The 12,821-nt window shown below is 42.7% G+C and overlaps 1 protein-coding gene across 1 annotated transcript; it reads right to left on the bottom strand.

Annotated features, from left to right (window-relative positions):
* Nucleotides 1-4,055: 4,055 nt before the first annotated feature.
* Nucleotides 4,056-4,658, bottom strand: LOC136837289 (tigger transposable element-derived protein 1-like). Its single transcript, XM_067102026.1, has one exon. It carries the CDS (start codon nucleotides 4,656-4,658, stop codon nucleotides 4,056-4,058), a length of 603 nt encoding a protein of 200 aa, XP_066958127.1.
* Between the last annotated feature and the right edge of the window lie 8,163 nt (nucleotides 4,659-12,821).

Raw genomic sequence — 12,821 nt, forward strand, 5'->3', positions numbered from 1 at the left:
ATGGGCTGATCCCCGGAGATGGTTCCGCCCTCAAGATAGCAATGGGAAAAATCCCATCACCATCTCTTAGGCCCAAACCATATCGGGTGGCGACTCAACCACCACAACTCCCACAATTAGCTTCGAATGCAAACCCCTTCCAAAAAATGATCCCTTCTCAGACTCACCTAAGCAGTAAAATTTTGTGAATGTGGAAATGTCCACGCCATTTAAATAAAAAAACTACGTAGGATGATTTGCCAGGACCCAGGCCCAAAGGTCAGGGTCCCTTAGCCCCTCACCTCGTCAAGGCATCCTACTCGAGGGGGTACCCTATAAGGGCTCTCAAGTATCACATTAAAAGGATGGAAGCCCATACACTGGCATGTAGAAGGCTCCTTGTGAGTACTACTCTACTTATGAACATTCAGAGATACAAACAAACGTGATTGTAAATTAAAATTATGTGTGTAGTGCTCCTCTTTGCCACCCATAATTCAAATTTTGTTCTGCTTGTCTATTCTCCTTAGTTACAAATTTTGCTGCTACTCACACCTTACAGCACCATGTCCCACGCCAACCCACCACCCCAGACTCTTGTACCTGCACTGGTGGTAAGGCACTCTCTGTTGTGCTCCCAGCTATTCCTGTGATTTTATCGTGAAATATGTAGCCCATCCTTTATCTGTCATGGCTAATGGAAAGCATAAGACAAGTGAAGATAAACGCAAGTATGTATAAATCGTTCAACTGTTGGCACAATTTTTAAGAACAAGGAGTGATTTATGGAACATGTTAAAAGTGCCAAGCCTATGCAGTTGTCAATTATAAGCAAGAGAGAGAGGAAGCTGGTAGAAGAAATGGAAAATTTCTGGGTATCTGGATGGAACACCAAAGATGAAGGTCTGCACCACTTAGCCTCATGCTGATTCAGGAAAAGGCTAAAAGTCTTTTCAATGACTTCAGGGCTAAGGCTGCTGAAAGCTCTGCAGATGAAACATTTTCTGAAAGTTATGGATGGTTCCTTTGCTTTGAAAAACATGCTAACTTGCACCACGTATCCGTTAGTGGTGAGACAGTGAGTGCTGATAAAGCACCAGCTGAAAAATTTCCCAGGCTGCTCAAGGAAATCATTGATAAGGAAGGTTACTGTATACCCCTCATCAAGTTTTTAATATTGATGAGACAGGCCTTCCCTGGAAAAAAATTCCAGGAAAAACATGCATCAACTGTGAAGAGAAGACAATGCCAGGATTTAAGACAGTGAAGGATAGGCTAACCTTAATGCTGGGTGGCAACGAATCGGGAGATTTCAAGCTAAAATTGCTCTTAGTGTACCGTGCTACATATCCACGGGCACTCAAAAACATCACAAAGAGCTCTCTACCCATAATCTGGACACCCAATAACAAAGCCTGGATGACTCTTGTTATATAGCTGTACTGCCACAGGAGTGGGATTCCTTTCAAGAATCTCTTAATCTTGGATAATGGCCTGGGCACCCACCGCACTTGGATGATTTCCATCCGGATGTGAAAATTGTGTATTTACCCCCTAACACAACTTCACTCCTTCAGCTGATGGATCAAGGTTTAATAGCCAATTTCAAGAAATATTACACTCATCATACTTACAGGCAAGCACTGAAGGAAGTGAATGACCCTGGTGTGACCTTACCCGACTTTTGGAAGGGATACAACATTTATAATTGCACCAAGAATATTGTTGCTGCAATGTGTGAAGTAAGTGGGATCAACATGAGTGGAGCATGGAAGGCTATATGCCCACATTTGTCAACAACTTCAGAGGATTTAATCAGGAAGAGGAGGCAAAGGGAATTGTTAACAGTCTCGTTGACATCAGTGAAAAGCTACAACTTGACTTAGGGGAAGAGGACTTTGAAGAGCTGTTTGAGTCTCATTCAGAGGAGTTAACAAATGAAGATCATTGAAGCTGGAAGAAATGCAAAGAACAAAAGAACATGGAGAAGAAGAAACTCTTTCTTTAAAGAAGTTTGAAACGAAATTGATGGCCGAGGAGTTTTCTCTTATAGAAAGAGCTTTAAATATTTTTGAGAATCAGCATCCAAATGCTGAGATTCTCAAAAGTAGCAACAACCATCAGCGATGCTATCCAGTGTTATCATCTCGTACGATGAAAAGAAAAGAAAAACATTGCAAACTTCCTTGGACCAATTCTTTAAACCAGTGCCTTCAACCTCAAGACCCTCCCCACCTCTGTTGACTGCTTCCTCCTCAGATGAAGTGATGCCAAAGTAATCCTTGCCAAAGAAGACATTGACATTGATGACCCACTGCCCCTGCAATTCCACACCACCTCTCCTCCGCTCATCCATCACCTCAAGCCTACGCTACCAGTTTCAAAGGTAAGAAAAACAACTGTACAGTACTATCATCACAATTTATTTACAGTAGGTTTTATGTATCATTCATATTAATTAAGTACTGTGCTGTATAAAATACAGTAGGTAATCCCCTACTTATGATGGGGATGCATTACAGTGGATCCACCATTAGTCGGAGGCAGCCTAGCCTGCACTATACAGTATAATCTACAGTACTGTACATATATGGTAGCCTAGCCTACACTATACAGTATACATTATACATATATGGTACTGTACTGTACAGTACTGTTACAAATTCTTTTTATTTTTAATTATTAATACCAGCTAATTCTGGAGGTTCAATGCAGATTGACTTATGATAATACAGTACAAACAGAGAAATTGCATAACACAAAAAAGAATCGGACGTGTACTGTACTCACCAAGATTCAGTCCTTCGTTGGCGTACTGGAATGGTGTCAGGCTGTTGATGGCTAAGTTGAACTAGACTGGAATGGTGTCAGGCTGTTGATGGCTAAGTTGAACTAGTAAATATCGGAAGAGGAGGATGACGATGATAAAGCAGCAGGTTCATCAATTCGCTCCTCTTCAGCTGTTTGTTCACGAGTTGTAGAAGGTTGAGGCTCAAATGTGGTGGAAGGGGACAGCACTGGAGTCATTTTCTTAAGGAAGGCATCCATTGTAGCTTGCACAGTCTGTTTTTTTTATTATTTTGTTCTTCATAAATGACTTGGTAACATGCAAGAAAGACTTGAAGTCCTCTCTCAACTTTAGCAAATTGTTCCAAATTCATATCCATTTTACTGAACAGTTTCATATCATGTTCAATTGAGGCAAATGCCTCTGCCATTGTCTTTGTCATAAACTTTTGCTCTGGCTCTTCTTCAATTTCTTCTTCCTCTTCTACTTTTTTTCTCTCTTCTGCAAGCCCAGTTAAATCTACTGCCATTAGCTCTACACCTTGTACATCTACGAGCTCTCGGATGTCTTCCTCTTCAAGTTCTAAATCTAAACTTTTCCCAAGTGATAAACTTTTTTTTTTATTTCCACAATTGCTCCATCCTTATCAAAACCTTTAAGTGAGTTCACATACACCTTTAGCAGGTTTTTCCAAATCCCATTCATACATTCTTTCTTTACCTCCTTCCACGCCCTTCTAATATTCAGAATGGCATTCAGAACAGTGAATTCTTTCCAGAAAGTTGTAAGCTCTTTGTTCTCATTGTCCATAGCCTCAACAGCCTGAGCAAACATGTTCTGAAGATAATAGGCCTTGAATGTAGCCACAGCGCCATGATCCATGGGTTGTATGAGAGAAGTTGTTTGGTGGCAGAAACAACTTTTATGTTCTCATTGATATCTCCAATGTGCTGAGGGTGGCTGGGAGCATTGTGAAGAATCAGCAGAATTTTGAAGGGGATGTTGTTTTCCCTACAATATTCCTTCACTTCTAGAATAAAGCAATGCACAAACCAGTCTTCCAATTGGAATGCAGTCATCCATGCTTTCTTATTATGCCGGTAATGCACAGGAAGTGTATGCTTGCTGATTCTTGATAATGACTTCGGATTTGTGGAGTGATAAATCGTGAATGGCTTGAGTTTATACCCAGCTACATTTTCCCCAAGCAAAAGAATCAGTCGATCTTTGTATGCCTTAAACCCGGGCATCATTTTCGTCTCTTTGTGGATGTAGGACCGTTCAGGCATCAGCTTCCAATACAGCCCTGTTTTGTGACATTGAAGATTTCATCCAGCAAGTACCCTTCATCAACGATGATCTTATGCAAAGCATCCTTAAATTTAGCAGCTCCTTCGGCATCAGCGCTTGTTACTTCACTGCTAATTTTCACACTATTAGAATTATGGCAGGTTTTGAAATGCTGAAACCAGCCATGACTTGCTACCAAATCTTTGGTGTGGGTATCATCATAGTTTTTCTTAAGTTCCTCAAAAAGCAAGCGTGCCTTTGTTTGAATGGTTAAGAGGCCGAGTGGCATACGCTTTTGTATCTGGTCCTCCATCCATGTGACCAGTAACTGCTCCATTTCTTCCAAAGGCACTGATCTCTTCTTTTTTATAATCATGGAATGAATTGAAGCAGATGCCTTTACAGTGTCTATTATCCGTTTCTTGTCTTCAATGATGATGTATACCGTTGACTGTGATAGATGCTCATCACATGCTATGGTCGTGACTACCTTTCCCACAACCTGCTGGTTGATAATTTTCATTTTATGCTCTAAAGGGATGGAATGCCTCTTCTTCGTCACACAATCAGCAGGAGATTCACTTGGGTGTTTGGAAGACATGCTGATCTTACACAAATTTGAGTTTTACACAATTCAAAACAGAAAAAATCACACACTCACACTGACCCAACTTTAATCTGTAGATGGCGAGCATGAATGAGATAGGTCAGGGTGAGAGATTCGCACATCCCAGCCTCTCGGGGTAATGTATCGTACCATATGCTGGTGCCTGAGCCCATCGCGCAAGATTTAAAATTTTTTTGTATCAGTATCATCGCAACATCAAAAATATCGTAACCATTATCACCCATCGTAACATCGAAATATTGCAACTTGAACCATAGTAAGTCAAGGACTGCTTGTACTGTATGTACAGTACTGCATTGTGTTTTAAGATGAAAAAACATACCATACTGTATTGACTTTATATCATACTGTACTTAAATAGGTGTGAAGACCAATTCACGAACAATTCAAGATACGAACAGCCATTTGGAACGTAATTCATTTGTAAATAGGGTGATTCTGTACTAGAAAGAAGGTGGTCTCAAGAAATACCATCTCCTGTATAAGATAAGTGATAACAAGGGCAATCGGTGCTAACCAGAGAAGGGAGAGCCTGCTGTATAAAGTTAAGCTCATGACATTAGGTGCATAGACCCCTAAGTGGTCTTCCAGAAGAAACATTCTGTCCTTTAAGCAATGAAGGTAGCAGACTGGGAGAGACAGCCACCTCCACAGCATTCTATCTCGGGGATGTCGCACACAAGCCCTCAGAGCATTCAAGTTGGGTCCAATGGTAGAAGCCCAAAAAGCAGCGTGACGGAAGGACATAGGAATACCTTTAACGTTCTGCCCGGAAAAAAAGTGGCTCCCCACTCCTTTGGTAGGTGAGCAGGAAAAGATAATCCCATGCAACAGAGGATGAGAAGACCTGGTAGGAGAAAGGTAAGTAATGACATAAGGTATTAGCATAGTTTCAGTAATAAGAACAAACCCCTTGGTCATAAGGCCAACAGGAATGGTTGGACCGGTAGGAGGTGTTTTTTCCCCTACCAGTCACTGGGATGTCTGCAACTGACAGGATGGGTTCTGGTTCATTGGATGGCACTGGAGTAGGGTTAAGGTCTCTCACACAGGGTGAGAAGGTCATCAGGTTCATGTACTGCCAGAAGGGAACTGAAGGGCATGATACCTGTAAAATCTTGCATTAGGTACAACTAGCTTCCACCTGAAAGTGAGCCTTCACATATGAAAAGTGAGGTTTTTATGCCCGTAGGAACAAATGACAAATTTTAAAAACAATTTGTATTTTTCCTAGGTATGAAAACCATAGCTTTTCATATAGGAGGAAACGCACCTCTACAGCCCTGCTTCATACTGCTCTTCTAGGTTAACATACACTCAGTCAGGCCAGAGCCACCAATGGCATGGGTAGGCTGGTAAGGAGTGAGCGTGATGCCCTATGCCTAACTGCAGTATTTCTTGTCTTCTCAAGTCAGTTCATGGCCATCCATACATGTATGCTGCAGGAGGACTCCAGGTATGAAAAGCAATGGTTTGCATACACAGGAAAAATACAAATTATTTTTAAAATTTGTCATATCTGAGAGGTATCAGTATGCTGGTCATTTTGACATCTCAAGGGTGGGATTCATTTCCCACTAAACCACGAATTCTGGGGGTGGGCTTCCCATAGGGGTTTAGTGCCATCGGTGTACCTCATGATGTGCACTGTAGGCATTACTTAACCCATTGTGGTCAGGTGACATATTTGTTTACTTATAGCTTTGGGGTGGATTCTGGGTCACAAACACAATATATATATGTTCAAGATTTTGCGCCATACAGTTTGAACGAATTTTGCGGGAAAAGTGTTCAGATCACTTCCATGGGTCATAAATGATTTTAGTTCTTATCTGTTATGATATTGTGTGAACTGTAATTATAATTTTACAATATAAAATACAAAAAGATTAGAAAAAAACACTTATAACTTGGTAAAATTAGCATATTTTTATGATTCTTTTGGAAAAGAGGCCCTGCAAAGGGTTAGAAATATTCACTTTAAAATTCCCCTGGAAGGTACAGAAAATTTTTTATAATTTTTTTCTTATACCTTGTACATATGCATATCTTCCTCTGTCCACTGATATGTTTTCTTTAAATTGGCCATCCTTAAGTTTAGCCCAGACTTTGAGGGTTAAGGTTCTTTACAGTGTCCCTTTGGCCCCTAGTTGCAACCCCTTTCATTCTTTTCATTGTACTTCCATTCATTTTCTTTTTCTTCCAGTTTACTTTCCAACATCTCCTAACAATTGATTCATAGTGCAGCTGTGAGGTTTTCCTCCTGTTACACCTTTCAAACCTTTTTACTGTACTGTCAATTTCCATTTCAGTGCTAAATGAACCTTATAGATCCCAGTGCTTGGCCTTTGGCTTAATTTCTATATTCTATTCTATTCCAAGAGTGGCCTGGTTTGTGAGGGTAGGATTCTGCTTTCTATTTGGCTTGCCCGCCAACATGATCAGTGTGGGAATGATTTTATTTAAGTAATATGCTTTGCCCCCTCAAGCTGATTTGACCCACACTTTAGCCACCTAATCATGTTATGCTAGTGCCAATCCTTATATTTAGGGTAGGAAGTGGACTTAGGGAATCAGCTCCCACTGGTGTCACTGAAAATTTCAGCCTTCACCCATCCTCCCCACTCCCAATTAATAATATTACTTCTAAGGATACAAGTACCCCTGGACCAATTAATAATCCTCCAACATTGCTGATGTCTGACATAAATACCTGTATCAATGATTGCCTCCACGCTGAAAATGGTAATTCAACTTTTGAATTTAAACATTTATTCAATCACCTGAAATCAGGTTAACTCCAAATAATTAGAGTAAAAAATAAAATGTAATGTCCAACTTATTTTGATAGAATGTAGAATGCCATTATGACAGTCTTTTTATGCCATATAAAACGATGGAAGAATTTTATAAACACATATGGATAATGGCTCTGTACCAGGACATGGAACTTTCACACAAGTTGCTAAGTGCACTAACTGTCATTCAAATCATAAATAAAATAAAACTTGTCCACAATACCACTTGAAAGGAGGAGCTCTTCAAAAGTCAAGTGTTGAGAATATAAGCATGGGGTATGCCAAAAGGCTACTGAATAAAAAAGGGATTTTGACAAAGGAAAAATCTATTTCTGGGGGAAGACCTGTGTCACCCAGTGAAATTGGTTCCAATTAGCACATTTCTAGGTTTAAGACTGCTATATATACCAGAGAAAAAAAGCTATGTAGGATGCTGGAGTTACTACTCCTCCAGTTCGAACATCTCATACAGATGTCGGTATATACCGGGGGTGAGCTATTACGCTTCCACAGGCCTTCGTCCAATAGACTTCTCAATTCTCAAAGACCCAAATTGGATGAGCTGTTACAAACCTGTAACTCGGAATACTCACCCGACCGCCAAGTAGGCGTCATCACGAGACTGACACGTCATTCCAAATTTAGCCTCTACCAAGCTGAGTATTTCACCCGGGGAAAAAAGCGAGGGGATGGGTCACTGGGTGACACAGGTCTTCCCCAGAAATAGATTTTTCCTTTGTCAAAATCCCTTCTGGGTCGACCTGTGTCAGCCAGTGAAATAGTAACAGAGAATTAACTATATGAGAGCTTGGTGGCCCGCCTCAGAGAGTACACAAACGGAGTTAAAATAAAACATTTAAAGAAAACTTCACTGTGTTTTAATACAGACAATTCAAACATTATCACAAAAATAGGATTCAGAGGCACACAGGTAAAAAATTTCATAAATACACAGTAAAATTTTCAGGTATTCAGATAAAAAATTTTTGAATACTAGGTATTAATCCAACTAGTATACTTAAGGCTAACAAAATAAATGACATTGAGGCATTGTGGAAATAAATGGGCTAGGCTAAGGGGCAGAACTGACCCAATGGAAGACGCAGGGCAAGCAGGTGAGACAGGGGGTCAGGGATTAAATTCATATAAACTAAACTTGAGTTGGACCAGGGGGGACCACACCACCCACTGCAACTGTGGAAAATTTAAGGGCCTCTAAAGACTTAAGATAGTGGCGTTTAAATACTTTTGGTGATTTCAACCCATATATTTCTTAAGTTCATCAAAATTCATATAATGAAAAAAGTTAGTGGAAGTGGCCACCGCACGAACATCATGGACCTTAGGTACTGATTCCAGATTTGCTTGCTTAATGAAATAAAGAATTTGCTGTCTGATGGCTTTGAGTGAGATATTGTCCCCCACCTTCCCTAACAAAAAGGGGACCCGAAGTTCTATTAGAGGTCCTATCTAAGTAAGCTCTTAAAGTATTGACTGGGCAAAGAGATAAATCTTGTGGAAGAGGACAATCTTCCAAGGAGACCACCTATTCTGTGGGTCTTCGTTCTTTGCTAAAAACTAGGATCTGGGGATAACAGAACTTCACCTGACGGGAGGAAATCAACATGATTAGATTCTCTAGAGAGAGCAGACAGTTCAGAAATTCTAGCCCCTGAGGCTAGACTTACTAAGAACAGAGTTTTCCTTAGCAGACTCGGATATGAACATGAAAGATTATCAGTGTCTGATGCCAACCTAAGAACATCATTTAAGTACCAGGAGACCGTGTGTGGACGGGTTGCTGGTCTAAGGTGCGTACATGCTCTAGGAATAGATGAAAAATATGAGTCTGAAAGATTAATATTAAAGCCATGTAAAAATATTCTTTTTAAAGCAGATTTAGTTGTAGTAATGGTACTAGAAGCCAGACCCTTCTCGAATAATGACCTAAAGAAAGAGATTGCTAGGTTCGTGGTCATCTCATGAGCATTTGATTCTCTCAGAAACAAGGCTAATTTCTTAACTGCCGAGTCATACTGCCTGAGGGTAGATTCTCTTTTATCCGACTCAATAAATAATATATTAAGAGGGTCAATTTTGGTGTCTTTAAGCGCTGCGTATTTCATGAAATCCATAAAGTTAGGGCACTGAGAATTCTTGAGGAAGCTGACACAATCTGAGTTTTTACTATTTGTGTTAACTGTGGGTTGGGGATAGGTCTGGGAGTGAGCTTCAACTCTAGAAGTAAGGGAAACCAACTGCTCTTGGGCCAGTTGGGTGCCACCAGTGCTACTCGGCCTCTGAATGATCTCAGTTTGTGCAAAACTTTCATCAGCAAATTTACCGGGGAAACAGATAGACCCTTTGCCACCTGTTCCAATCGATTGTCATTGCATCTGTGGCATAAGCCAGAGGATCCAGATTGAGAGCAACGTAACAGGGAAGCTTGTGGTTGCTCTCTGTGGCAAACAGGTCTACCTGGAGACCCGGTACCTGAAGACAAATCCAAGCAAACGACTTCTTGTCTAGAGACCACTCCGACTCCAGAGGGGTTGTCCTGGAAAGTGAGTCTGCAATGACATTCCAGACACCTGCCAGATGGGTGGCTGACAGATGCCAACAATGTTTCCTTGCTAGGGAGAAAATCGCGATCATCACTTGATTGATATGACCTGACTTGGAGCCTCCTCTGTTCAGGCAGTGTACTATAACTGCATTGTCTAGTACCAACCTGATGTGAATCTGTCTGGCGGGGCGAAGTTTCTTTAGCATTAGGAACACCGCCATGGCTTCTAAGATGTTTATGTGGAACTGGCGGAACACTGTCGACCACGTTCCTTGGACTTTTCCGTGTTGGGAGTATCCCCCCCAACCGCTCAGGGAGGCGTCTGTATGTACCACGAGAGATGGAGGGGGAAATTGGAGAGGCACTGATCTTGACAAGCTCTTGATTGTCGACCAAGGGCGAAGTCTTTTCCTCAAGATCTGGGGGATCAGAGAAAGTTTGTCTCTGCTTCGCCTGTTGGCTCGTTTCCGCCAAACCCTGTTTATGTCTTTCAGTTTGGTTTTCAGCAGCAAGTCTGTCACCGAAGCAAACTGAAGAGAGCCGAGTATCCTCTCCTGAGTACGCCGGGAGGCATGCTTGTTTCTGAGGAACTGTCTGGTAGCTTTGGCTATTTCTTTTCTCTTGGCTGGTGGCAAAGACAGTTTGTGAGTGCTGAGGTCCCAATGAATCCCTAGCCACTGGAATTGAGCTGCTGGGACTAAGCGTGATTTCTTCCTGTTTATTTGGAAACCGAGGTATTCCAAAAGATTGATAACTATATTGGTTGCTCTTTGACACTCTTTGGGACTGGGTGCCCAAATGATCCAATCGTCCAGATACGCAGCCAACATGATCCCTTGGGACCGCAGCTCTTGAACGACTGTCTCTGCCAGTTTGGTAAAAATTCGGGGTGCGATGTTGAGCCTGAATGGCATGACCCTGAAGTAGTAGGCTTGTTTTCCTAGTCTGAATCCCAGGTAAGGGGAGAAGTTTCTCGCAATAGGGACGTGATAATAAGCGTCTGTAAGATCTATAGAGGTGGTGACGGCCCCACGAGGAAGTAGGGTCCGCACCTGTGAGATTGTAAGCATGCGGAATTTGTCGCATTGAATCAATGAATTGAGGCGGGACAGGTCCAGAATTACTCTCCGCTTGTCTGAGTCCTTCTTCGGAACACTGAACAGACGGCCTTGAAATTTCAAGTGTCTGACTTTCCTTATTGCATTCTTCTGCAGGAGTTCTTCTGTAAAGTCCTGTAAGTCCTGGGAAGGGTGTTGAAGGAACCTGATTGGTGGGGGAGGTCCCTTGCACCCAGCTCCAACCCAGTCCTTTCGAGACTATACTGTGGGCCCATGGGCTGAAGGCCCAACGGTCCCTGAAGAGGTACAATCTCCCACCTACCTGGGGTGTCTCATTGATTAGGGGAAGGTCTGCTACCTTTGGACCCGCGGCCTCCCCTTCCTCGTGAGAGGGGCCTGGATGGTGCTCTATCTCTGTAGGCAGCTCTAGCCCTGCTTCCTCTTGCAAATCTGTTATAGCCTCGAAATGTCCCCGAGCTTTCAAAAGAAGCATTGAAAACTGGGGACGTCACGAAAGTTGGTGTAGCGGAAGCATGTTGACTTGGCTGCACCAAAACGAACTGCTGTTGGGGTTGCGCCTTAGATGTGGAGGGCTGCCCGACCTGAGAAACCGGACAGCCTGAAGCACAGTCGGGGCTTGAGGTCTCTTAAAGCCCTGGAACCTCCTAAACCTCTTTCCCTTTTTGGTTGAGGGCCGGAGGTCTCGGAAAACTTCCTCTTAAAAGGAAGGCCCCAACGAGAACGAAGACTTTGGTTGGCTCTAGTAGCTTCAGCCATAACTGCACTGACCTCATCCTCCGGAAAGATATTAGGTCCCCAGATAGAACTTTTTATTAGCCTATTAGGTTCATGTCTGATAGTGGTCTCCGTAAAGATGTGTTTTCTGCAATTTTGTCTGGCTACAACAAAGTCGTAAATATCTGACTGGAAGGAAGCTAGAAAGGACTTCATGAAACCACCTGAAACAAAGGGCTCGTCATGATAGGCTAGAGCTGTTACTTCAGACATAGTGACTGCGTGCAGGGAACGACCTAACCTGCACCTGGTTTCAAATTCTGTTTTGAGCAAAGGCTCCGAATTCGAGGAAGATGCTCACTGAACAAGGCGGAGGCACACTCAGGATCAAGCTTCCCTACTGTAAAAGTCGCCGGAGCTCCCAACCAACACTCTGAGTCTCCGGGAAAAAGGAGAGAGGTGGATTCCGTTTCTAGGAGCTGAGGCATAGGCTTGCCATCCAAACCCGCTTGGAGAGTCAACTCCGCAATTTTAGTAGTGCAAGGAGTTGGAATGGCATCGCCAGTAGAGAACATCGTGAAAGACCCTTTAAAAGGAGTGAGCTTAGTGTTTTCGCACTCCCAACTAGTGAGAGCGCGCAACAGAGTAGATTGAGCCTGGTCCTTTGGGAAGATAACCGTCTCCTTAGGGACCTTGTCAGACCTAACCCAGGCTTCTTCCGTTAGCCTGGCGAAACCAGGATAGGGGGGGAACTAAGTCAGGCGGGAAGAACTCCAGTTCCTACAAGCGACGGGTGCCTAAACCTTCGATGGTCAAGGTGTCATTATGTAAGGGAGCATGTAAAGCCCTTTATCGAAGGGAGGTAGTCTGGAGGCATCCGGGACCACATGGGACTGGGGCGTTGCTCCGGACTGGATGAACCCGGAAATCCGACTTTCTTGGGCTTCCACTTTCTCCGTCAAAGATTGCATAGACTCTT

Source organism: Macrobrachium rosenbergii, chromosome 58, assembly GCF_040412425.1.
Source record: "Macrobrachium rosenbergii isolate ZJJX-2024 chromosome 58, ASM4041242v1, whole genome shotgun sequence".
Taxonomy (NCBI): Eukaryota; Metazoa; Arthropoda; class Malacostraca; order Decapoda; family Palaemonidae; genus Macrobrachium; species Macrobrachium rosenbergii.